The sequence below is a fragment of the Chanodichthys erythropterus genome, chromosome 22 (genome assembly GCF_024489055.1).
Source record: "Chanodichthys erythropterus isolate Z2021 chromosome 22, ASM2448905v1, whole genome shotgun sequence".
Classification (NCBI taxonomy): domain Eukaryota; kingdom Metazoa; phylum Chordata; class Actinopteri; order Cypriniformes; family Xenocyprididae; genus Chanodichthys; species Chanodichthys erythropterus.
The window spans coordinates 16501758-16527567 of NC_090242.1; the positions used below are offsets into that span (position 1 = coordinate 16501758).

The window sequence follows — 25810 nt, forward strand, 5'->3', positions numbered from 1 at the left end:
TAACGGGGTCACAGAAAGCCAAGGGTCACAAGCCCAACTTATGCAAACACTGATCTCCTTGATGGCAGCTTCTTTTTTCTTTTCTTTTCTTTTCTTTTCTTTTCTTTTCTTTTCTTTTCTTTTCTTTTCTTTTCTTGACCAGTAAATCTATTAATTCTCAATTCTGTAGACGTGACATGCTAGTAGACATGTGAAGCTGGTAATGCTGTTTGTGGAGTTGTTTAATCAGATCTACAGAGATTTAACGGTTTTATCTTTAGTTTTTATGTAATGCTTATCTAAGGCTGTGACTGAAGTCAGTTGTAGTTCTTGTGTTTCTCTTTTCTTCAGTGATTCTGCTTGTTAACAGCAGGTGTTTATCATTATTGCTAAATCATCACTTAATTAATTGCTTAATTATTTCATTAACTTTAACTCTGCTTCAGTGTTATTTTAACACTATTTAGAGAGTTGATTTAACTCTGGGGATTTTGCTGTGTGTTGGTAATTTAATAACGTTCTCAATATGAGTTTAGGGACATACTATTTTGGTTATTTTATGGTCGCGCAAGAACATTACAAAGAGGACATTTGGGAAGTTAACAGAAAATCCTATAGTAATAGTCCCCTAAACATTCCCAGAACATCCTGAATGTTCCCTGAAGGTCCACCAAATAACGTTCCCCAACCCTTAAAAGAATTCCACATTGTGACCGTCTCTGAATGTTCTGGGAATGTTACTAGGTAACAGGTTACCCTGCTAGACATTTTACATTCCCAGAACATTCTCAGAATGTCCCCTGGTGTTAAGGACATTTCCTAGTAATGTTCCCAGAACGTTCAGAGACGGTCACAATGTGGAGTTCTTTTAAGGTTTGGGGGACGTTATTTGGTGGACTGTCAGGGAGATTGTCAGGGGACTGTTCAGGACAGTTAAATAACAAGAGTTCAGTACATAGAAATGACATACAGTGAGTCTCAAACAAACTCCATTGTTTCCTTCTTATATAAATCTCATTTGTTTAAAAGACCTCCGAAGAACAGGCGAATCTCAATATTTGCATATGCCAGCCCATGTTCCCAACATTATGAAAGGCATAAGACAAGGGCAGCCAGTAACATCTGGAGCAGCACGGATGAATCATCAGACTAGGTAAACCAGCAAGGACAATAGCAAAAAATGGCAGATGTAGCAATAACTGACATGATTCATGATAACATGATATTTTTAGTGATATTTGTAAATTGTCTTTCTAAATGTTTCGTTAGCATGTTGCTAATGTACTGTTAAATGTGGTTAAAGTTACCATCGGTTATTACTGTATTCACGGAGACAAGAACCGTCGCTATTTTCATTTTTAAACACTTGCAGTCTGTATAATTCATAAACACAACTTCATTATTTATAAATCTCTCCAACATTGGCCTTTAGCCACGGAGCATAGCCTCAAATTCATTCAGAATCAATGTAAACATCAAAATAAACACTGTACTTACGCAATTAGACATGCTGCATGACGAAGACTTTGTAAAGATCAATTTTGAAGGTTATATTAGCTGTTTGAACTTTTTTTTAAGCGCGAGCTCCGGGGGCAGAGAACACGAGCAATTAAAGGGCCAGCAGCCCTGAATCGGCTCATTTCTAATTATGCCCCAAAATAGGCAATTAAAAAAATCTATGGGGTATTTTGAGCTGAAACTTCACAGACACATTCAGGGGACACCTTAGACTTATATTACATCTTTAAAAAAAAAGTTCTAGGACACCTTTAACATTTGAGTCACTTTGGTTTATTTTGGAGCAAGTCAGAAAATGTTTTCCTCCACCAGCATCACATGCTGTGACCTGGTTACTGTTCTGGAAGAGGAATGGCTCAAAATCCCTCTGGCCACCTTGAAGGACTTGTATCTGTCATTCCAGAAACAAACAGATGCTGTATTGGCCGCAAAAAAGGAGGTAATACACCATACTAATACATTACTGTGGTCTAAAACCAGGTTTTTCAGTTTCATTGTCCAACCCCTGTATATAAAAAGTATATATTTCTGTCATGACAACTCTACTGAATTGAAAAGCCAGCTGAACCCCTGCAGCTTACAGTATCAAGAGAAATGGAGGAGTGAAAGCTCTAGTTCATTACCTTGAGAAACACATGATCAAATAGCTATAATGAAAAACAGAAGCATGACACAAGTCAAATATAGAATCATTTATAGTAGTAAATAAAGTATAAAAGTACAGCTCTATAAATACAAAACAGATTTTTAAAAAAAAGCACTACCAGAGTCAATACATTTGCTTGATTGGGAGATGCCCAAAACAAGCAGCACTAAAAAGACATTTACCCAAGAAAACTATATAAAATATCTCACAAACTAATAAAACAGAAAAACTTACACGCATAACTATCGCATTTGTTGGTCTTTTCACACTGACCTCAATGCTGCTACAAACTCTTGTGAGATTCAAGGAATGATGGATTATATACACTGAACTAAACTGCTGTTTCTGACTGGGGGATAGAAAATTGTGTCACATGTTTGCATGCCGCAAGTTAAAAAAAAGGTTATCCAGTTTGAAATTTGGAAATTCCAGGTAAACAAATACAGCACAAAAGTACTGTAATATAAATAAAAACGCAATCACCCACCAACTTTGAGCAGCACTGTAATTATTTTCCCCCATTACAAAAGATAAAGATTTATAAACCCGTCACTGACAGATTTGAAAAACAAAACTGGTTCACATTCATATGGTGAAAGTAACTTTCCTCATATGTTAAAAGAAATAGAAATCTAGCACACTGTGGAATTAAAAAGCTAAACAATGACATTATCTGGACTTGCCAGAAGAAAGGTCTACTACAGTGAACCCAAAAAGCCTTTAGACATTTAAACCACACTTAAACATGCATGAATGACTTTTCATTATATAACAAAATATTAATTTCTAAATATATTTCTAAAGCAATGACATGCATACATATTTAAGTGTGGATTAAGTTTCCAAATATTTCTGAGGTCACTGTATATACAAACATGTATTAAGCTGCCATAATGCAGCTATATCAATCTCTAAAAGTCACCTGAGACATTTCACATTTTCCACCATGCATGTCTGCATTTCATCAGGTCACACTGCTACGAGAAAAACAGTTGTTTTATGTAAACTAATAAAAATAAACAAACATCCCTTTCTTTTTCAGTTGAGAAATGTACTTTGTACATTATGTGTCACTTTGGATAAAATCGCCTGCTAAATGAACAACTGCTGGTGTCAGTAGGTGCAGGATGTGGTGAGGAAGCTACTGCTGTGCAGCCCTGAGGCCAGAGAGTGAGCCATGCGATGCGAGACCTCTCTCATGTTTCTAGCTGCTGTGAGGGCACGGGTCAGAGAGCTGTTCAGAGAGAGCTGCTGATGGTCCACAGAGAGAGAGCGTCTGCGATGACCTCTGACCCCTGACTTCTTTTCTCTGGTGGGACTTGCTGAGACGTTAAAGGGTTGTGAGTAGGCTGGTGTCGTCACAGGGCTGGAGAAGTAACTGCAGGGAAATGACACAGAATGATCGGTCTGTTGTAGTTGTTACAGCAGGTGGGTTAGATGTTACTTACAAGGTCATGCAAGGTCATTTCCTTGGGCTAAATCAAGAGACTAACAGAAAAAATATATATACTACTCACAGAGTTGAAGGATAGATGGGCACATATGGGATAACTGGAACACCTCCCTGCAATGTGGAGGGAGGAGCTAATGACACGTTCATGCCTCCTCTGTCCCTCTGTGTGGATCTCATTGGCTGAGTCCCTCTGGGGCTGGAGACTGGCTCCTGATTGGCTAAATAACCACACATGAGAGTCAACACGATTCCAGGTGATGCAAGTCATATTCGACAAAAATATTTCACATCTTCAGGATGAATTGTATAAAATTAGTTTATACATAATGAAGTGCCAAACCTGGTTGAGAGGCTCTTAATGAACCACACAATGGGCAGTGGCTACAGGAAGGTTGCGTGAGACGCGGAGAGCTTCTGCTCCTCATTGGACCTTCAAATCAATAGTGTAGAGGACAGGAAGATGGTTCATGAAATGGTAATCTCAGTAAGTTTCAGATCTCGTTATAATGATGGAGGGAGGATGCTTACGTGTCGAGGTACTAGTGCGATCTGATGTGCAGTGTGGACAGGTCATTTCTGCTCCTCGGCTCAGTTCCTTTTCATCACTATTATCGGATCTGCCTGCTGATGATCAATTAAAATGACCACAAATTGTTCTGGATCACCATATCACAACCTGGTCATCTGTGTTAAGTTATAACAAAGATCTTTTCTTACAGGTACTGTCCTCTTTGTGGCGTTCAAATCCTCTGGTTTGTCTTCTTCCTCTTGATGTCATAGGGGACATCAGGACATGTCTCATTGTTGATGGTCTTGGCTCAGAATGGACATGCTCAGAATCAGTTGCTGCAGCAGGGTTAATGAGGAGCATGGTGAAAAAGTAATACAAATCTCTCTATCAGAGCATAACTTATTCAAACTTGGCATCCAAGTGTTTGGTCATTCAGGACCATTAAGAAAATCTCTTTGCATCCATATCTTACAACAAAGCCATGTGCCAAATTTATCCTACAAGATTTGTATGTAGCTGAACATACTCAGGTCAGTGTCAGGCCGATGTCGAGGTAAAGATGCTGATCTCTGCCTCAGGGTGGGTCTTGGTGAGTTTCCTCTCTCTTTTTCTCCATTCCTCCCCCTCTCTGTCTGCCTTCTCGTCCTCTCTGAAGACCTGGTAAGACAAGGAACATGGTCAAACCCTCTGAAGTTATAACACATCTGATTAACCACAAGTTTCAGGCAACATACATAATATTTGAAAATCTAATTACCTTAAATGAAGCCACTGCGGTGTTGTGGTCTGTGGGTGTGCACGGTCTTCTGTGGCAGAAGGGGGCGCTCTAGCAGGACAGGCAGGTTTGGAGAGTCTCAGATTTCCTTCTAGTCTCTCCTTCAGTCGGTTCACTTCTTGCTGTAGAGATTTAAGAGCCTCTCTGAAACACATACACAATGCATAAGGCATTTTTTGTTTGAAGAGGGAACAAAAGGTGTTTTTTTTTTCCAACAAGGACACAATAAATTGATAAAATGTGACAGTATAAGACATAAATGTTACAAATAATTTAAATTTTATATAAATGCTGCTTTGACCTTCTGTCCATCAAAAAATCTTTAAAAAGTAACATGGTTTCCACAAAACTATTAAGCAGAACAACAGTTTTCAAAATAAGAAATGTTTCTTGAGCACCAAAATCAACAAATTAGAATGATTTCTGAAATATCATGTGACACTGAAGACTGGAGTATGGCTGCTGAAAATTCAGCTTTGCCATGACAGGAATAAATTATATTTTAAAATATATTACAATAGAAGCAAGTTATTTCATATTGTGATAATATTTCACAATATTACTCTTTTTACACTATTTTTAATCAATTAAATGCAGCCTTGGTAAGCAGAAGAGACTTTATTCATGCTTAACTTAATAAAAAAAATAATAATAATTTTACCGACCCCAAACATTTGACCGGTAGTGTACATTGAGAGTGTAAAAGACCACAGAGCACGTCAAATATTTCCCTTCACAAACAATTTGAAGTTAATAAGCAAAGTGTCCTCTTCAAAAGTCCCATTTGTTCATGTGGGTCAAGTGGTCATTATAAGCTCTAGTTCAGTTCAGATCAACACAGGGTTTAGAAATAACCATTCCAATGAGAACTCAAAAGAGCATTGTCAGAAGTGGTGGGTGTGTGGATGTGCGTAGGAATATATTTCAACCATCAAAAACACATACAGTTTTACTGTTTTATTAATAGCTAATGGTGATGATTAATGCTGGTTTCTTGATGTGGAGCAGAATACATACCAGCACAATCTTCAGCTAGTCTATTTGAGAGAAAAACTCCTGCTGAATCAAAGAAAGAAAAGAATGAAAATGAAATCTAATTATCCAGATTGAACTCTGGCTGCTGTGAAGTGAAAAATGATTTTATAGAGACCACTTAATACCACTGGAGTTTTTCCCAGAACACCCTGGCTCAAAAGAGCAGCCATAAATCTCTGCTCGTTTGTGCTGTAGTGGCCATGTCAGCCTTTAGGAAACTCACTGGTGATTTGTTAGCTGAAGGGAACTTTGAGCTTCGAGGTGGTCGCTGCGGTTATAAGGCACATAGAGGGAGGGGCTTCTGGGAGAGCTGAGCTGCAGACTGGCTGGTTGTGGGTAATGGCCATCATGTGCTTTTTCCTTCCCTGATACAAAATGGATGTGTGAAAAGATGGATAAAAACAGGATGAAAAGATAAATTCAAGACCAGAATCAAAGAGATTGAATGGCAAAAAGAGAATTTCAGAAAGAGAATTTCAATGACTTGCTCAAATATCAGCATTACTCAAGAAAATACAGATTTTTTCATGGCAATGCTGTAAAAATCATTTATATCATATATATATATATATATATATATATATATATATATAACAACATTGATTAAACCAGGTTAATGTTAAATTATATACTATAGTTAATTTACTTTTAATGTAAATAAACTAATGTTAATATATAAAACTAATGCAATATTATGTGTAGAAATTAACATTAACCTTAAAGGGATAGTTCACCCAAAACTTAAAATGATCCCATGATTTACTCACCCTCAAGCCATCCTAGGTGTATATGACTTTCTTCTTTCAGACGAACACAATCAGAGTTATATTAAATAATGTCCTGTCTCTTCCAAGCTTTATAATGATAGTGAAAAATGCATCCATCCATCATAAATAAATAATCCACACGGCTCCAGGGGGTTAATAAAGGCCTTCTGAAGCGAAGCGTTGGATTTTTGTAAGAACAATATCCATATTTAAAACTTTATAAACTAAAATAACTAGCTTCCGGAAGAGGACTGTGCGCATATTGTGCAAGTTGACTTGCACCACAAGAGTAACCCGTGACAGGATATATAACGCAGGATGTAGGAGTATCGTAAACGTTGACACCTCTCGTGGTTTAAACAAATAGGGCTGGGCAACAAACTCAAGCTCCTCTTCTCGAAATCCTGACATTTCTCTTTAAAATTTCTGGTTTTAGACTTCTAATTCGTGACTGGTGTTTTGTTTTACTCTATAATCTGCGCTTCCACATTCGTCATTCTGTCACGTGTCGGGTCAGAGGTCACTCTAACCCACTGGAGCCATATGAATTATTTTTTTTATGATCAATGGATGCATTTTTTTGGGCTTCAAAATCTTGTCCCCCCCATTCACTACCATTATAAAGCTTGGAAGAGCCAGGATATTTTTGAATATATCTCAGATTGTGTTCATCTGAAAGAAGATAGTCATATCCACCTAGGATGGCTTGAAGGTTACTAAATCATGGGATCATTTTCATTTTTGCGTGAACTAACCCTTTTAGCTATCTTCATTAATGCTGTAAAAGTATTATTCAGTTAGTTCAGTTAGTAATACATTTAGTGTTACCATTTATTATAATTTCATAGAGAGAAACCTAACCCTTTAAATATAAATGGACTCCTGGAAGTGAGAAAAAAAAATTCTTTACATGCTTTTTATATGAAATATCAAACCTATTCTAAAAAGGTGACACCCACCATGATCACTCCCATGATCTGATTGGCTGGTCAGGCTGCTCGGCCAGGGTGGGATGGTTCTATTAGGCCAATGAATGGGGGAGATTGACAGAGAAAGGCTGGACGAAGAACACCTTTCCTCCCCTCCTCTCCTCCTAACAGGACCAGTGCATCCTCCAGATGTTCTGAGGTGTTCTCCTGGGGTATTCAGAGAGGGTTGGGAGGTAGAGGTGGAGATGACAAAAGGGTGCCCAGAAGGAAGAGCAGACTCTGGTCTTTCTGTGTCCTTCATGTGCAGGCCAGATGGCGTGGAACTGAAGAAGGAATCAGAAAAATAAAAAGCCGCATAAATTCCCTAGGATAGCAAAAACATTTAACTAGAATTTAAATAAAATTTGAGTGTTTTTGACAGTTTTATGTGACTTTTTCTCCCATTTTATGATAAATCAGGTGGAAAATAAGTTGTCACTTAAAAAGTAAAAACACACCTCTCCTCATGTCCGTAGCACAATTAGTGCAGGATGAGTTATAGTGATGCTTGCCTTACTAAGCACCACTACCACTTTAGAGTTCACTGGTTTCTTGTCTAATTAAGAAGTCACAGGACCAAATTCGAAGTGCTCTACAGAGTGAAGGCGCTTCATACCTCACCACTGCCCTCTGCTGGAGAGGACTGTGTACTGCGGGAGTGAGCTGACTGCTCTCAGAGCCCATAAAGCCACTGTCTGTTTCTGGAGACATGACCCCATCCTGCAGTGTCAGAAATATATGTAGAACTCATATTAAAAATCTATTATTTATTTATGCACATCCTTCAAATAAGATATATAGTGTTGTTCATCAGTCACTGTACAGTCACTGACAAGAGGGGACGCTTTGACAGTCTTGGCCTTTGCTTTCAAGCCCATAGTTCTGGGCTCTGTACTCTCTGCCAGGCTGGTTAGGCTACTGCTTTGAGTTTTCCTGCTTCCTGCCATTTTTCTCTCCCTGCCCTGTTGCCCTGGCAACACTGAGGAGCGGCAAAGAGCCTCTGGGTGAGTTTCCATAGAGTCACACACCTGTGACCTAACAGATGGGCTGGAGGGTGGGACACAATCTACTGCTGGGTGCCTAAAGAAAGAGAAAATGGTGAGGTGAATGAGAGAGCAAACAGCCAGGTGTTGAGTGCAGCATGGACTGAACTGCTGTTACCTTCAATTATCTTTCAAAACCTGATAACAACATACAGCTGATGTTTAGATCACAAACAATGAAGTTTTCTCATTATATCTGTGTCAATTACCTTAATTTATATAATTGAATTAGAATAAGCTGATAGAATGTCAGGGTTTCTAAAATGGGTGGGGCTTAGCAGCCAAGATGTTTTCTAATTGGTCAGATATAGTTCTAATCTAGGTACCTGTCTTTTTTTAAAAAAAAAATTGGTTAGCATGGCCCAATCACAGTAATGACTGAATAATGAAATATAATATAACATTCTTTGGGAATCAGATAATCTGTTGTACTGTAATATTATGCAAAATAGGGTCAGGACTCACTGCTGAGCAGATTTTGTCATCTCGCTCTCATTAATAGTCCTGTGTCGTTGTCTGATCATTGTGCTTTTTTTCTCAGAAGGAGCAGAGTCTCCAAAATCCAGCAAGTCATGGCTCTTTAAAGTCACAGCTTGGTCCAGCATCCCAGGGAGCTCTTTATAACTCTGATAGCTGGGCAAGAAGACAATATGAGAGAGTCTGACATGTAAAGCTGTTTTTTCTTATATATACATATGAGGGTCAAAGCAGGTCACTCACCGGTCCATGAGGTTACTGAAGTCCTTCTCCACACGCTGGTGTTTGTCATAGAGTGGACGAAGAACAAATGGGAGGATCTTCTCTTCTTCTCTGTCTGTATCACTCTCTTCACTAACTGAACTGACCTCCACACCAACACAAGCCTCAGGATGGACAGCTGACAGTGGGCTCTGAGAAAAAAATGGAGAAAATCTGTCATTTTCTTTCCTTTATATCTGTGAGCTAATGACGTCAGAGGTTAGTGAGGTTTAGAGGTTAAGTTTGAGGCACCTCAGGTAGAGGTTCAGTCTCCAGCATGGACACAGAGAGCACATCTGAAGGTGGGAGAGGGGTTAAAGTAGGCTCAGAAATGGGTTGGTTCTGTTCTGCATGCTCCAGCCACTCCTTTATCTCATCCAATCGCATCCCCGACCTGAAGATCTGACCTTCTAAGTCCCTGTGTCACACACAAACGCATAGGATGGATATTCTGTACGTACTAAAAACCAGTGGCACAGCAGGAAGTAAACATGAAGCACATACTACCTGTCTGGGTCAAAGGTGACATGCCCGCCTTCTCGCTGCTGCAGCATCTGATACTGGGCTCGTGCATCTAGGTAAGCCCTCTCAAGAGACTCTTGCCCCTGTGCCAGTGTGGAGAGACCCTGTAGAGGATTCAGACTGAGTTAATCTGACTTCATGTCTTTATAAATTCTTCTTTTGTTTTTTTGTTTGTTTTTTTAAAGCATAATCATACAGTTATCTGTTCACAGGGCTTGAGTTTCCCATTCTTTAGAAGTGCCTCAAAAGCATCAACCTAAACAAGCAACAAAAAAAAGGATTCAGTGCACTGCTGTTAAAATAACAAAATGCCAGCTAATGTGAACTTTTTTTTCTTGAGTTTGACATAATGATGGTGATCGTTACACACGGTTTAAAATATCCAAATAGGTTTTTTTTTAAAAGTTAGTTACCTGTAGCTGGAATCTCTGAGTCTGTTTGGTCAGAGTCTCTGTTAGATGGTCTGCTGTGAGAGGTCCAGACCTCCTCGAACTGAGGGAGCTCACAGAGGAAGGGCGAGTTACTGTTTTTCTGGAGTTTTCTGCAATGTCAAAAAAAAAAAAAAAAAAAATTGGAATGATTGAACAAACTTATTCAGTTTGACTGCAAAACAAATTTAAAAGAGTCCTTATGTCCAAAGCTCATTAGTCAGCTAGAAAAAAATAACTCTAGAGAGAAGTATTTTGCTAAATATATGCACTAATATTCATTATAATTTTACAATCATTGTAATTTTCCTTATTTAATGTATTTTTGTTATTACAGTCACCATTTAAATGTTTATATTTTAACGACATTTTATAAGAAACATAACTATATCATTACAAAAATTTATATACAGACTGCCTTAATTTGTGGAATACATTTAATTAATTAATTAATTTATTAGTAAATAAACTTTATTTTTTGTTTTGGTTTTTGGCTAAATTACAACTTTAATTTCTGTTTTCTAAAAACATTAAGTTCAGTGCATAATATGTAGAAAATATGTATGTTCTGTTTGATTGTCATTAGTGTGATTTTTTTATATACACTATAGACCTTATGTGCCAGAGAAACAAGCGTTTTGTTTTATATTTCCTTCATGCTATAGAAATACAAACCGGAAGACAGAAGACAACGAGCACAGCGCTGAAAAGGGGTGGGGCTACATAAGGTCTATACAAGTACACTGTTTCAAAGTGGTGTTGTCAGTGTGGTGTACCGGAGCCATTCTTCTGCTGGGTCACGTTAGCAGATCCAGCGCTGAACTCTGCCCTCTGTGCTTGAGGAAAACTGAGGGTTATGACCTTTGACCCTTCCTGAATAACACCTGACATGATAGCTGTACTGGGCTTTGCGGGTTCAGACCGGAGACCCACCTGAAAACAAACAGCACATAGACAACAATCAAGAGTTGACAAGTAAAGAGTAAAGAGTCCTGTGTAAAACACAATCTGTACTATACTATAAAATCTCTCTAAATCCATATTTACATGGTATACTGTACCTTTAGGAGGTAAAAAGTAACATGTGGAGAAAAAAAAAAAGTTAATATTATATTCATTTCTGGTTCAGATGGAAATCTCTGGTCTGGATCTGGACTGTAGTACGGTAATTGGTGATCTCTGTTTCCCAGCATAAAGTGGGAAGAACACGACAAGGACTGTCGCCACCCATTGTGTAGATGCCGAGACCATCACAGAAATATGGCCCTGACTTGCCTGCCCACGTGACAGACCCCTCAGATTTACTGCAGACTAGTGGCTGAACCACAAATGAGAATGGAGGAGACTCATGTACTGTACAACAAAGGGCTCATAAAGCAGGCCATTTAATGAGTGTTTTCCACTGCTGCACTTACTGATAAGACACTGGATAGAGAAATACACTGAAAACACAATGTGAAAAGGCTGATATTAAGGCACCTTACACATAGACACACACACACACACAATCGTGACTAGGTGTGATTTTGAAGAAATGGGTTTGTATGCTGCCTGAAATCTAATGGAGGCAAAATGACTGTCCCCACTTGATAAGCCCCCGAGACACTAAATCACACTAAAGCTAACCTCAACATGACCCCTCAGTGTAATTACCTCATAACCTGTTACCTTAATTTTCGACCTCAATATTAATTATTAACGGATCAATACCAGAAGTAGATAATCAGATGCAAATTAACAGTTTTACCAGGCTATGCTTTAAGCCTATGCTTTTTTTTTTTTTTACATAGGGGTGGGCGATAGAAGCATAATTTATTAATTGTCTTCCTTTTTTGTTTGACAATGGCAGAACAATCACCAGTAGGAAAATGTGACAGTGTTAGCAATGGAAACTAAGGGGGCCAGGTATACAGAGAATTTACAGAGGACGCACCTTGTTTTCTAACAAACTCTTTATTTTTTGTCTGAATAGGCCATTTCCTAATCATGGCATTTCAGGTTTTATTATTTATCACCCACCCCTATTTCTACATCTAAGAAACCACAACTAAGTTACTAAGGATTATAGTGAATAAAACCTGTCTTTCTCAAGCTGTTGTTTCTGTTAAAGCTGAAGCAGATGGCCAGGGCATGTGGGGGAAGAACTTAATGAGCATTAGAAAAAATGCAGCTGGAGATGCAAACCAAACAGAGAAATGGCCTAAAATTATTGACCTAAATAGTTACCAACATTGCTCTGTAAAAACAGTGAAAGGTTAAGTACTGCTGAAATGAGTTTAGATGAGGTTGCTACGTGTAATGCTGACCTCTTATGTAACAGCAAAGGTAAACGTGACATCACAGCCTGTTTTAATCCTGGCTCAGGCCCAGATTTGTTTCAGGTCACTTTGTCAACTTGTTTAGGTGACACTGTTCTGTGTTTATTAACTGTTTACAACACTGAAGCAATGTAGGATCTTATCAGACACATAAAATAGAGCTCAATTCAAAACAAATGAGAATGATAATAACAATAATGCTATTTAATGCTATGATCGATTTAAATATTTAAATCATATTAAATTCCATAATTTTTTTGAAGATAACATGTTGCATTCAATTTTTTTTAAAAGAAAATAATAAACTAATAAGATGTGTAATTACTGTATTTGTGCAACAATTTATTGCATAAAAATGAAGTTACAAGTATTTTAAGTTGCATACATTCACCCGTACAATATCAAGTATGCAGATAATTTAGTAATTTGTGCAAATAATGGTTTTGTATGTACACTGCTTATTAGCTCAGTTTGTTTGTTTGCTCATCTTTCTCTGAAAGTGTTTGTGTCCTCCGGGTTAAACCCTCTCGGCAGGCTTTTTATTTGAGGAAAAACATCACAATCAGAGAGAGCCTTCAGTTTCAAAATGAGCCTGTGCTTCTGTACAGCCATGCTGCTAAACGGAGGGCTGTGATTATGGCCGTCACAAAAGAGATTCTGAATTTATATTATGTTGACTCAGCCTGAGGAGTCTAAAAATAGCTCTCGTCAACATCAGAGCAGACGGAGAAAGGAGACAGGCCTGCTGATATGAGAGAGAGCACTGCACTGAATTCACGTCAACCTTCAAATGAAGAAGAAAAAAAGTACAAAACCATAAATACAGTCTGTGAAGCCAACCTTTGCTTCAAGGCGAAGTCGATCGATAGTATTTTCAGCTTCTGCATACTTGGTAAGCAGCCTGTTATAGTCCTCCTGCGAGAATAAGTGAGAGGGAAAAAATAAGAGGCTTCATGCTTCATATACTTCCCTATTTAATGTAGTATATTATGGTATAGTATAAAATGTTTGCATGTGGTGGCATTCGGTTTCATAGACATACACAGTATATGCTACCGTTCAAAAGTTTAGGTTCAGTAAGATTTAGTTTCCACTAAGATAAGTAAAATTTAGACATCCACTTGTTCCTGACTCTGGGATACTTCTGAAGTCTGTACAGAGAGAAAAACAAGCTGTTTAAACTTGTTTAATTCTTTCACTCTTCTATTTGTCCTGTTGTCGACACACTCAAGCATGTGAAGTATGTCAGAAACCAAACACGCAGATATCTGTATACCGAATCCAGTGTAAACCGTGTCATTGATTATAATGGGTTTTATTTGCTTTTGATGCTCGCATCCAGTGTAGGCAAATGTCAGCCGTTAAGCGACTGAATACCAGTGGGCAGGGCCTATGGTGTGATGATGTATACCTATTCATCAATGTCTTGCTCTGGAGGCAGTCATATGCAAACATATTTTATAAAAGGATAGTTCACCCAAAAATGAAAATTATCTCATGATTTACTCACCCTCAAGCCATCAAGAGTATATAACAACATTCTTTCAGACGAACACAATCGGAGTTATATTAAAAATTATCCTGACTCTTCCCAGCTTTATAAAAGTAGTGAATGGTGCTCCTGATTTTGAAGTCCAAAAAAGTGCATCCATCATAAAAGATATCCACACAGCTCCAGGGGGTTAATAGGGGGTTTGGTTGTTTGTTTTTAATATCCACATTTAAAACTTCATAAACTAAAACAAATAGGTTTAGCCAAACAATTGTACGCATACTTGCGCCACAAGAGTAACCCCTGTATGTATGTCACGATGTAGGAGTATCATAAGCTTAGAAGCCTCTCGTGGTTCAAACAAATAGGCCTGTGCAACAAACTCAAGCTTCTTTTCTCTTATATTGAAAACCTCCAACATTTCTCTTTAAAAATTCTTGTGTTTTAGACTTCTAATTTGTGACCAGTGTTTTGTTTTGTTGTCTCTGTGCTTCCGTGTTCGTCATTGCGCCATGTGTCAGGTCCGTTACTTGATTTGCGTAGGCTGTCTGCCGGAAGCTAGTTATTTTAGTTTTTGTACATTTCATGGAGCCTTTATTAACCCCCCGGAGCCATGTGGATATCTTTTATGATGGATTGATGCACTTTTTAAAAATTTCAAAATCAGGAGCCCTATTCACTACCACTACTGCTTGGAAGAGCCAGGATATTTTTTAATATAACTCCGATTTTGTTCGTCTGAAAGAAGATTGTCATATACACCTAGGATTGCTTAAGGGTGAGTAAATCATGGGATAATTTTCATTTTTGGTGAACTATCCCTTCAAGTTATTAAACTTACACTATGTTTTAGTGGTACAAAGACCTTTTATATGCCAAAAGATCAAGGCAAATTTGATTTCTCACCGTGCTTCCCACAGGTTTGAAATATACTTGCGGTGGTAGCCGGGTGAAAAATCCTCCTATTACCCACGGCACAAAAATGGTCTACTACATGTGACAAACAAACAATGTGTGATTTTTAACAGTATTTTTATTTATTGAAATTAAATTTAATTAAATAACATATTACATTTAATTACATACTAATATTATGCATTGTAAATTATGCAAAATTAGAGCATTGAAATGGTTCACGTTTTCCTATGTTCTCCTTGCTGTCATATAATGTCTCTCTCAGTGAATGGGACACTAGTAAAATTTATAAAATTAATAGTATATGTATCAAATAATGTTCTTAGTCTTTTCTTTCTGTGGGGGAGACTACAATAATTTACTATGAATTAAATGGAAATCAAATTAAATACAATTTATTGTGTAACCAAAATACCAATAATGCCCAAAAGAAAAAGAAAAAACTTAGTGTGTGACTTTTAATTATAAACAAGCCAGAAATAGACAGGTACTCTTATTTTGAAATGTCTGTACTATTGCAGGCTGATCCTTCAGATTCTTACAGTCATCTAAAACATTTTATATAAAGGCCATAAAGTAGACATTGTTATAATTCATCAACTTGAGTTCATTAGCAATCGCTTGGCATAAATCTGCGCTTTTCATTGATTGAGAATCACTTTGAAGCAGTCTGAAGCACTGTTGCGCAAGCTTGTAGAACACGCAACAGCGCCCCCTTGTGACTTTGCAAAATGCAGCACCCGTTTAAATGTTAGCGGGAGTAAACATTTCTGACGCACACATAACGAGCAGGTACGAAACAACTAGTTAATCGATTGCGGATGGTTTTATTATCTTGCGTGGATATAAAAGTATAAGAGGATAAAAAATAATAAAAGCAAAAATGTGTCTCCAAATATACTTGGGCGGCCGTTATTATACGTGGGCGGCCCGCCCAAGTAAAGTCTATGTGTGGGAAGCACTAAAAAAAAAAATCTTACGAACCCCAAACTTTTGAACGGTACTATACAGTGTGCAGTATACTAGAATTTCATTCTGAACAGTGTGTTCACCTGTAGCTGCTGCACCAGTGAGCTGGCCTGCTGCGGGGAGCGGAACTCCTCTGGTACTTTACTGTGTAGGCGCTTGTAGGTCCCACTGGTGGAGGGACTTCCTGCAGACCCATCAGAGCTACTCAACAGGACCTCTCTCACAATCTCAGCAGGGGATTTGAACACAACAGGAAGATCTGGGTGTGAAGTGCTATCATGAGGTGGTCTACGGCTTTTAGGAGGTCTGTATCCACTATTTTTTGGAAAATGAACCCTTGGCTCCACTTTGGAGAAATCAGGTAAAGGGTGACTCAGCTGTCCTTTCCTAAGAATATATACACATCAATAATCAATACAGAAATAATGTTAAATTTGAATTAAATGTACAGTATGGACTTGTCGCATTATAGTACCTTTTACAAAAATGTTTTAAATTCCACAAAAATGTATACTTTGGTACAATTCAACAAATTACATTTTCAAAGTGTTTTTTAAATAAATAAATGTTCATTTAATAAATGTACATATATTTTTATGGATGACTTTTATATTGTTTTCATTATTTTTAAATATTATTTGAAGAGAAACTTATATTACATACTGATCAAGGAACAGATCATGGGTCAAATTATTGGGTCAACATTTTGACATGAATTTGTGTGTTTCATCTCACCTGATGTCATCTGGATCAGTGTGAGAGGTTTTGGAGGTTCTGTGGCTCTTCATTGCTGAAGATCGATGCAATGTAGGAGGTGGCGAGTACTCTAAGGGGGAGACGCTTGCTTTAGAAATGCACTTTGCTGGAATGGAAACCTGATCGTCACAGGAAGCAGAGTTTGTTTTTCTGGGAGAGGGTGTTGGAGGCTGCAGGTTGTGGTTAGGACTGTGTAACCTTCTTTCTAATTTTTCTCCTCTTGTACTATCTTGGTGCATTATTCCCAGTCTAATCACAGGGCTTCTTGGTGAAGCTTGAGGTGTGATCTTGTGTTTAATCTCCTCCCCCTTTGATCTATCCATGTGGTATGTTTTAGGGGCAGGACTCTGGTAAGTGCTAAAAGATGACTCTGCCCTAATGTCTAGCTCTGGAAACGTCTCAGCTTCAATATCACAGTTATTCATCAGTTCTTCTGAGGACAAATGGGGAAAACTGATGGTATCAGAAGTGTTTCTAAAGGAACAATGTGAGTCTGTGAGAAATTGCCCATCGGTTTCCTTGAGTTCCTCACAATCACTTTGCTCAGAAAGCTCTGGGATTCCTGAAATTGGAATGTTTTGGGGGATCTCAGTCATTTTGTGATTGAAATCAAAGCTCTTCGCCCTTCCAAACATAGATGCCATCTCCTCTGCAACAGGAAATGTTTGGTCCATGAATCTCTGAGCATCTTTACATGTGTCCTTCTCTTCTGTCTCCTCATCGGTCATGTTTAACGCTGTTTCTCTCTCTGGGAAAGAGTTTAATTTGTGCCTGTGGATTGTTGCGGTCCCTTTACCATCCTCATCATCAGTCCAACCTTCCAACAAAATGCTCTGGTCATCATCTACTCTTTGTTCTTCCTCTAAAAAAAAAAAATATTTGATGAATAGAAAGTTTATCCCTTAGAATAGAAACTATTCATCCCTTTTCACAAAAGTAAAATCATTTCACTACACAATTACTATAGTTTTATTCTATTAATCTCAGCTGTGGATGTTTAAATGAACTGAGCCCTTACGCAGAGATGCAGAGAAGTAGTCGTCTCCAGTGGCATGAGAGAGCGGCTCAGAGTCCAGCAGCTCACTCAGGTGATAGCTTATCTCCTCTAGTGCAGGTGGAGGCCCATGCTCAGGCTCAGGGGTCTTCATGTCCCACAACAGGTCCTCTGCATTCTCCTCCTCTCTTCCCTGATTCAAAGAATCATGATACGCATATTAAACAGTTAAGCACCATTATTTTAAGAGATAGGGCATAAAAATAGATGAGAAATCTTTCTCTGTAAATGCAGTGTAATGAGACTCTTCATCAGAAGAGTCCTGGTGAGTCTGCTCTAAATGACCAATAAATGGGCAGATATCAGTCAACCATCTCTGATGTCCTCACCTCCTGCTGCCCTTGACTCTCTGCCAGACCAATGATGCCATTCTCATCCATCTGGCTTTGGAAGTTCTCATCAAGTTCTTCATCCCAGCTGAAGTCCGACCCCTCCGGGCTCGAGGGAGAGGAGTAGGCTGGGGCTGGTGTCCACACCAGAACCCCTGCAGTGGTCCCACCTCTGCTCCGCTTCATTACCTGGCTCTTTATAGCTCTTTTATTCCACTTTGAGCTCCTGTACCACCTGCACGTCCTCCACACTGACACTGAGGTCTTCTCTCATGGCTGACCAATTACAAATGTTTTTAATGAACAGGCTGCATAATGTCTACTTATAGGTCTTCAAGATAATTTAACACAATCTGAAAAACACAGTTTTTTTTTTTTTTTTTTCATTTTCATTGAATGATTGATGCTTTACTTTTCATGCTATTCTGAGATATAAAAACAGTGTTAAAAGGATAGTTCACCCAAAAATGAACATTTTTATCATTTAGGCCCTGTTTACAACTGGTAGTAAGATGCATCTTGATCGATTGGATTACAAGTGGACGACGCTAAACACAGCTGTAAACGAGGTCTAAAAGGTTTTGAGCTTGTCCACTTTCGACCACTTCAGGACTCAGGAGGGAGCTGAAAATGCATTCGACCGGATTGTTTTTTGTAGTGTAAACGCTCAATGTGGTCGAATGTGTTCCAACAACCACAAAAGAGCGCCTTCTGTCCGCCTACTGACTGAATGTGTAAACATTATGGGAAGCGTGCTAGCAAGATGGGATTTAAACTTTGTCAGCTGAAGACCCAAGTTTGGTTTGAAGACAAAAAAAAAAAAAAAAACACGTACCAAGCACAATGTTCTCTTACCATTCCTGATTTCTAACACACTCACCGTGTTCAGCCGGTCTTGTGGTTATCAGAGCAAAAACAAAAAACAAAACAAAGGCTGCTTCTCTCTGCATTTTACCGTCGTCTACCGTGCGTGTTCATCCTTCCTCCCCTTGAAGAAATCAGGACAGAAGTGGTCGAAAGTGGACAAAACAGATTAAAACACCAGGTGTAAACGTCTCTCCCTTGTCTATGAGTATGAGTTTCTTTGTTCTACTAAAGATGATAATTTGAAGAATGTTGGTAACCAAACAGCTGACTTCTATAATATGAAAAAAATATTGTCAATGGGCCAGAAAATCTCTTCTAACCCTAACCCTAACAGAAGAAAGAAACTCTTTAGTTTAGAAAAACTTGAGGGTGAGTAAATGATGACATACTTTGAATTTTTGGGTTAAATGTCCTTTTACGAAAAGTAAAAAACACTGTAACTAATTTAATTATCAAAGATAAATAACTGAAATCCATTCAAACTGGAGGAGAAAGAGGCGACTAAAGAGAACCGTTCTTACTGAACATAACCTTAAGCATCTGTGTAACTCCGTCATTCATGTACTGTAGCTCAGTGTTAATTGAGCATGATGAAAGGATACACAAAGTCTGTAAAGAGCTGCTCTCAAGTGGAACCACAAAACATCTGAATAAATAATGTAGCTCTTCACCTGCTTCATAAGTCCCGAAACAGAGCAACTGAGTGTAAATGTAAAAACAGCACATATATATTTTGTCTTAAAGGTGAAGTGTCTTTTTTTTGTTGATCAAATACTTGTCCTCTAAAATACTATTCAATCTGAAGTTGCAGGTAGATGCCTTTATAACCCTATCTGCTTATTTAATTTGTGTACAGTACATACATTTTGACATCAAAGCTGGAAAAAAGAAGATTTTTTTATTCTCATTCTTGAGAAGCAAGTTCAACACCCGGGCTGTGTCCGAAATCGCATACTCTTTAGAGTAGGTACTTATTTTGAATAAGTAATTACTTCACGACCGCTAAAAAGCATGTTCTATATAGTACGAACGAAATCTGGACATACTACATTCACTATGTTGCCCTTATCACATGACCTACCAGCGTCAGTTGTGTCGCGTCACTGCCATTCTTGCGTTACTTATTTGAAAAAGTAACATTTTATTGTAAATTTAAAAGTAATGCATTACTTTACTAGCTACTTGAAAAAAGTAATTCACATAACACACATTACTTGTAATGCTTTACCCCAACACTGTTTATAATGTTACAAAAGATTTCTATTTCAAATAAATGCTGTTCTATTGAACTTTCTATTAGTCGAAATCCTGATAAATTATCATGATTTCCGCAAAAATATTAAGCATGCAGCACAACCATTTTTAACATTGATAATAATAAGAAATGTTTCTTGAGCACCAAATCAGTGCTGATGAAGTAAAATGTGAAAAAAGGATAACATTTAATAATTGCATAATCAAAATGAGAGCTTCACTTTCATTTTATTGATGCATTTTTTTTTTTTTTTTTAATGGTAAAACAGTAAGCAAAGAACAGTCTGGGAGGTGAATGTGTGTGGTGATCTTTAATCTACAAGACAACCCACAACCTTCACAGGGCCCTTGGTTGCCATGGTGACCACACAACAACAATCTCTGCCATGCGCTGCCGGCCAAAGGCATCAAAGCATCATTCTAAGAACAGCCAATCAGCATTCAGAACACTGCTTCATGGCAAAGATGAATAGCTGGGGAAAAACTTTCATTCTGATCTATAAGAAAAGCACTGTTCCATTTTTTTTCTAGACTAAATTTGGTTTACAAGCCTTTAAATTGTGACACTGCCACATTTAGAGAATAGCTGAGCATACTTGAAATGTCAAAAAGGTCATTACGTCTAAGATACGCACAAGTCTTAATCTGAGAAATGGCAAAGAGTCCCTGAAAAGACACACATTCTTGCAGTTTTTTCATAAACTATAAGAACGGACAACTCATGTCGTCATGTCCTGTGTGTATCAGACCTATTTGTGTGGATTAAACTTTTGTTTGTTGCAAGCAACTATTCCACAGAGACTGTAACAATCTGTCAGCATCCTCCGCCAGCATGCACACAAATGTACTCGCCGAGGGAGTCTGCTAATCTCCCGAGTGCACTGTGTTCTGCAGCATACGTTAATTAACCGCTTGTCTAGATCTTTGCCATCCATTCAGCGAGCCTGTGGTGAGCTCAGCCAAAAGCAACACGTATCCTATATATAGATCATTCACTGTTACTGCACTTAATAGACTACATAACAGTGGCCACACACACACCGCTGAAACAGGATTAATAAGACGAACACTGAGCCCTAAATCTCCTTATGGGCCGAGAAGATCCACAGTGTCTGAGGAAGAATATTTGTGTTGTGATCAGACAGGCCACATGATCAACTCCAATGTCAGTGCAATAAATTGAATGGACTGTGCCACTTTCAAACCTTGAGTATCTCTTTTGGGTTTTAAAAAGACATTATTAGCACAAAAACACCTGACTAGAGCCTAGAAAGTATCATTTTTCATTTTTTACACATTAGATCTGTAAACAGATTCTGGCTCAAATTTTAGCTTTTTGAATATAGGCCTAATATATGAATATTATAAATATAGAATATTAGACAACATTAAATGCTAATAATTAAACAATAATCATAGCATAAATCACATAATTATATAATAATCATAAATGTTGTTTATAATAGCCTTATATAAGGTGTATTGTCACACAGTACAATTACTGTCACTACTTCATGTCATGTAAACTATCATTTACTGTTTAATTTGTTTTTACTTGATTAGCCTGCTTTATTTTGCATGTCAGTTAGGACAAAAAGTTAATAATAAAGCAAATCCAGGGCAATTTATATGGGATTTATATTTCATCATTCTGTCTTATATATATATATATATATATATATATACATACACACACACACACACACACACACACTAGTTATATATATATATATATATTTCTGTCTAGTTAAGAGTGGAATACATTTGTACAACTTGAATAACGAGCAGAAGGAGGTTTAACCTGTTGATCAAGAGCAAAAGCCCTTTGGAAAGTTGCAAACATGCACGCTATTCAGCCACCTCCAACACTGTTCTTTGAGACATGCAATCTTTAATTAACAAGCAAAGTTCCTCTGACTGTAGTATTTTAAGATTCCTTACCTTGAGTATTTAAAAACAGCGCTCTTCATGTGAAAACATGAACTTCAGACTGTTGCCTTGAGAACAGCACCCAAACTAACACCACCAGCCCGTCCCTCCATCACCAAGCGACGAGGCAAACATGGATTTCTCACCTTCTTCTTGACAAATGCACGTTAACTCAAGCTTTCATGTCCCTTTTACTTTTGTTTTTGCTTCAGCTCGAGCGGGTCTCGCGTGTTGTGTTGCTCGCGCGAGCCAAAATCTCTGTAACTCACTCCACGCGACTAGTTTTATTTCACTTCATACCTAAAAATTCAAGTACAACGCGAAAGTTGAAAAGTTGGAGTGGAAAACATTATCTTTACTTTCAGGAAAAATCTCCAAAAACTACAACAAAGACGCCGTAATAATAAATTTACAGCATTAAACTAAGAAGAGCAGACGTTGATTTGAGGGCGGGGCTTCGTTGTCAAAGTCAACAGAACGCTGGATTGGGAGTTTTGATTGGCTCAACAGGGAAAAGGGCGGGGTTAAAAGACACGATTCATGTACATAACAGCATTTTACTCCTAAACTAAGAGAGAGTCTCTCTCTTTGGGATGTCCTCATGTAACCGTATACTGACAGAGCAAAAAGCATTTTCAGACACAAAACATCGTTTATTTTGTATGTGATACCGTTATCAGCCACATGATGGAGCCATATAACGGCTTTTTAAACTGTGTAGATCTGAAGCTGTCAGTAGAGGAAATGTTTCATGACTACATTATTCTTGAAGCACTAATAAACATCATTGTGAAAGAATATGGTAAACATAGATCTATACATCAAAGTACCATTATAGTACTACCATCCATAATGGACTTTTTATTCATATGGCAATAATCTAGCGTTTTTATTTATTGATACGTTCTTAAAAATCTCACTCAGATGTTGTACTTTTTACTTATTTCAATTTATTTTAAACAAACACATGACCTATATGCAAAATGAAGCCTGCAATCAATTATTTCCCCATGTTTTATTCATCCAGCCATATGCTATATAGTTAATGAGGCTTTCTGTTTGTGTTGTACACCTCTAATGGTTTTTCTCTGTGTTTTGACACCTAATGAATGAGAAACCACAAGATGACTCCTGTTCGCAGATAACTAACCAGTCCTGATGATCATGTGTTTGTCTGTGTGTGTGGATGAATTGGTTTGATCAAATGGGAAGGCACGCTACTGGGGAATTACTTCATATTTTAGTGAGGGCCTATTAATTTTTGTTATCTCACTGATTATAGTTAATGAGATTTGTACCTGTCACAAAGCACCAGAAATGGTGGGGAGATGAAGAATGGAAAGACAAAGGGGTTACTTTTCTTTCATTTTTCCGCACTTTATCTTTATTGGAAAATAAAACACACTTTCTGTATAAATACCATGGTTGTGTAGCCTTTTCTTTAAACTGTACAAGAGGCAGGCAGACAGAGGAACAAAGGCAGCGGGTTCAGGTAAAACAACTGTAAAAGGAATAAAATAAGAATAAAATGACTAAACATGATTCTGGGAAAATGAGGTTTCAGCATGTTAAAACATCAGCGCTTCTGAGGGCATTATTTTGAATGCAGATCAAGTATAGAGAGCTCAAGCAGAAATGTCTGTCAAATGCTGTCAGTAACGACACCAGCAGATATCAGCAAGATGAAGGGTCTCAAACTTTATATTTTTCACTTGGGAATGCCAAGACTCCAAGACATGTCACTTATGAAATCATAAATGTAGTTTTGAAAAGTCATCTAAACCTGTATTTGGCACTCTCCACAAATACACTTTACTTTAGTGTCCCCTTTTTATCCATTATATCCTTCACCAAATGCAATTTGACCTGTCCAGCCTCAGAGGTCATGACCTTACTAATGATATCCAAGAATCATAATTTTGACATGTTCAATCAATTACATTCATTGTAGTTGAATATTTTTAATTATTATTAACACATTTTAATGTCCAAACCATAGTATTTAGCTGTTTATCTTGTTTACAAACCTGCTACTACATAACATATTCTTTAACAATTTGACATCCAAGTACTGTCATTCAGTTTTATCAATTTTTATAAACATGTTGAGTTGACTGTATTTTTCCAGCTCAACCTTCAACCCTGTTACGCATTTTAATGTAATTGTATTAATAAAATTTTGTTCCAAACTATTTAAATGTAATAAAGAAAAATAATTATCATTTTATTTTAATATTTTCAGTTTTCATTTTTATTTTAGTAATTTTATTATGTGCTTTTGTCATGTTTATGAGGTTTTGTTTTAGCTTTAATTTGCTTTAATTTCTGTTTAAGTTTTAGTAAATTTAGTATTTCAACTATTTCAGTTTGTTGGCATAACAACATGTCAAAGTTTTTCATCTAATATTTTATTATATTTTAATTACTCCAAACTTAGTTACTGATAATTACACTGAACTGTACTTAAAGGATTAGTTCACTTTCAAATGAAAATTACCCCAAGCTTTACTCACACTCAAGCCATCCTAGGTGTATTTGACTTTCTTCTTTCTAATGAACACAATCTGAATTATATGTTAATATGCTGACACATCCAAGCTTTATGATGGCAGTGAATGGGACCAACGAGTATGAAGCTGAAGAAAGTGCATCCATGCATTGTAAAAGTACTCCACACGGCTCTGAGGAGTTAATAAAGGCCTTCTGAAGCGAAGTGATGCATTTGTGTAAGAACAATATCCATATTAAACAAGTTAAAAGTAAAATTTCTAGCTTGCGCCAGACCACCTTCTGTATTTAACTTAGGAAGAAAGTGTAACTGACCCAACTTATTTTTTCGTAAGTTGAATATGGAAGGTGTAGGATGTAGCATAAGCATTTTGAACTGCGAGAGGCATTACACTTCTTCCTAAGTTGAATATGGAAGGTGATCTGGCGGAAGCCAGAGTACGTTTCTGATGGATGGAAGCTTTCTTGGGCTTCATACTCGTTGGTCCCGTTCACTGCCATTGTAAAGCCTGCAATGCTCAGGATATTTATTAATATCTCTGATTGTGTTCATCAGAAAGATGAAAGTCATATACACCTAGGATGGCTTGAGGGTGAGTAAAGCTTTTTAATTTTCATTTGAAAGTGAACTAATCCTTTAACAAGTTTACAAAAACTGTGAACCTCATTGAAAATGAACAAAAAAATAAAAAAGCTAGTTTGATTGAAGTTGGCAATCAACAAATAAGCATAATTTAATTTTTTAAGACGTTGAGGCTGAATCTTTACATGCGATCTTGAGTCTGCAAATCTGTTTGGGAAGCAGTGTTGGAGTAATGCATTACAAGTATCGCGAGTTGCGTAATCAGATTACTTTCTTCAAGCAACTAGTAAAGTAACAATACTTTTAAATTTACAACAAAATATCTGAGTTACTTTTTCAAATAAGAAACAAGTTACTTTGTTTTCCCATTAATTGACTGCTACCTCTCCGGTCACCATGTTGTGAAAAAGCGGGAGTGCAGAGGTGTTGTGTGCGTAGTGTGAACATGATGGT

At 37.5% G+C, this 25810-nt stretch overlaps 1 protein-coding gene across 2 annotated transcripts; it reads right to left on the minus strand.

The window, feature by feature from the left end:
- Positions 1–2266: 2266 nt before the first annotated feature.
- Positions 2267–22636, minus strand: akna (AT-hook transcription factor). 2 transcript variants are annotated; one of them, XM_067375607.1, is made up of 24 exons: positions 22279–22636; positions 18217–18492; positions 17852–18020; positions 16813–17695; positions 16161–16464; positions 13542–13616; positions 11160–11316; positions 10369–10496; positions 10152–10211; positions 9941–10059; positions 9686–9851; positions 9416–9585; positions 9161–9328; positions 8486–8732; positions 8269–8372; positions 7644–7936; positions 6141–6282; positions 4865–5026; positions 4634–4764; positions 4314–4442; positions 4125–4220; positions 3937–4026; positions 3661–3814; positions 2267–3521 (listed from the first exon to the last, which is right to left on the minus strand). In XM_067375607.1, exons 2-24 carry the CDS (start codon positions 18400–18402, stop codon positions 3257–3259), a joined length of 4398 nt encoding a protein of 1465 aa, XP_067231708.1. In that variant the 5' UTR covers positions 18403–18492; positions 22279–22636; the 3' UTR covers positions 2267–3256. The 2 variants fall into 2 exon arrangements, with proteins under 2 accessions (XP_067231708.1, XP_067231709.1); XM_067375608.1 differs by lacking the exon at positions 22279–22636 and having other exon boundaries at positions 18217–18590.
- Positions 22637–25810: the final 3174 nt, after the last annotated feature.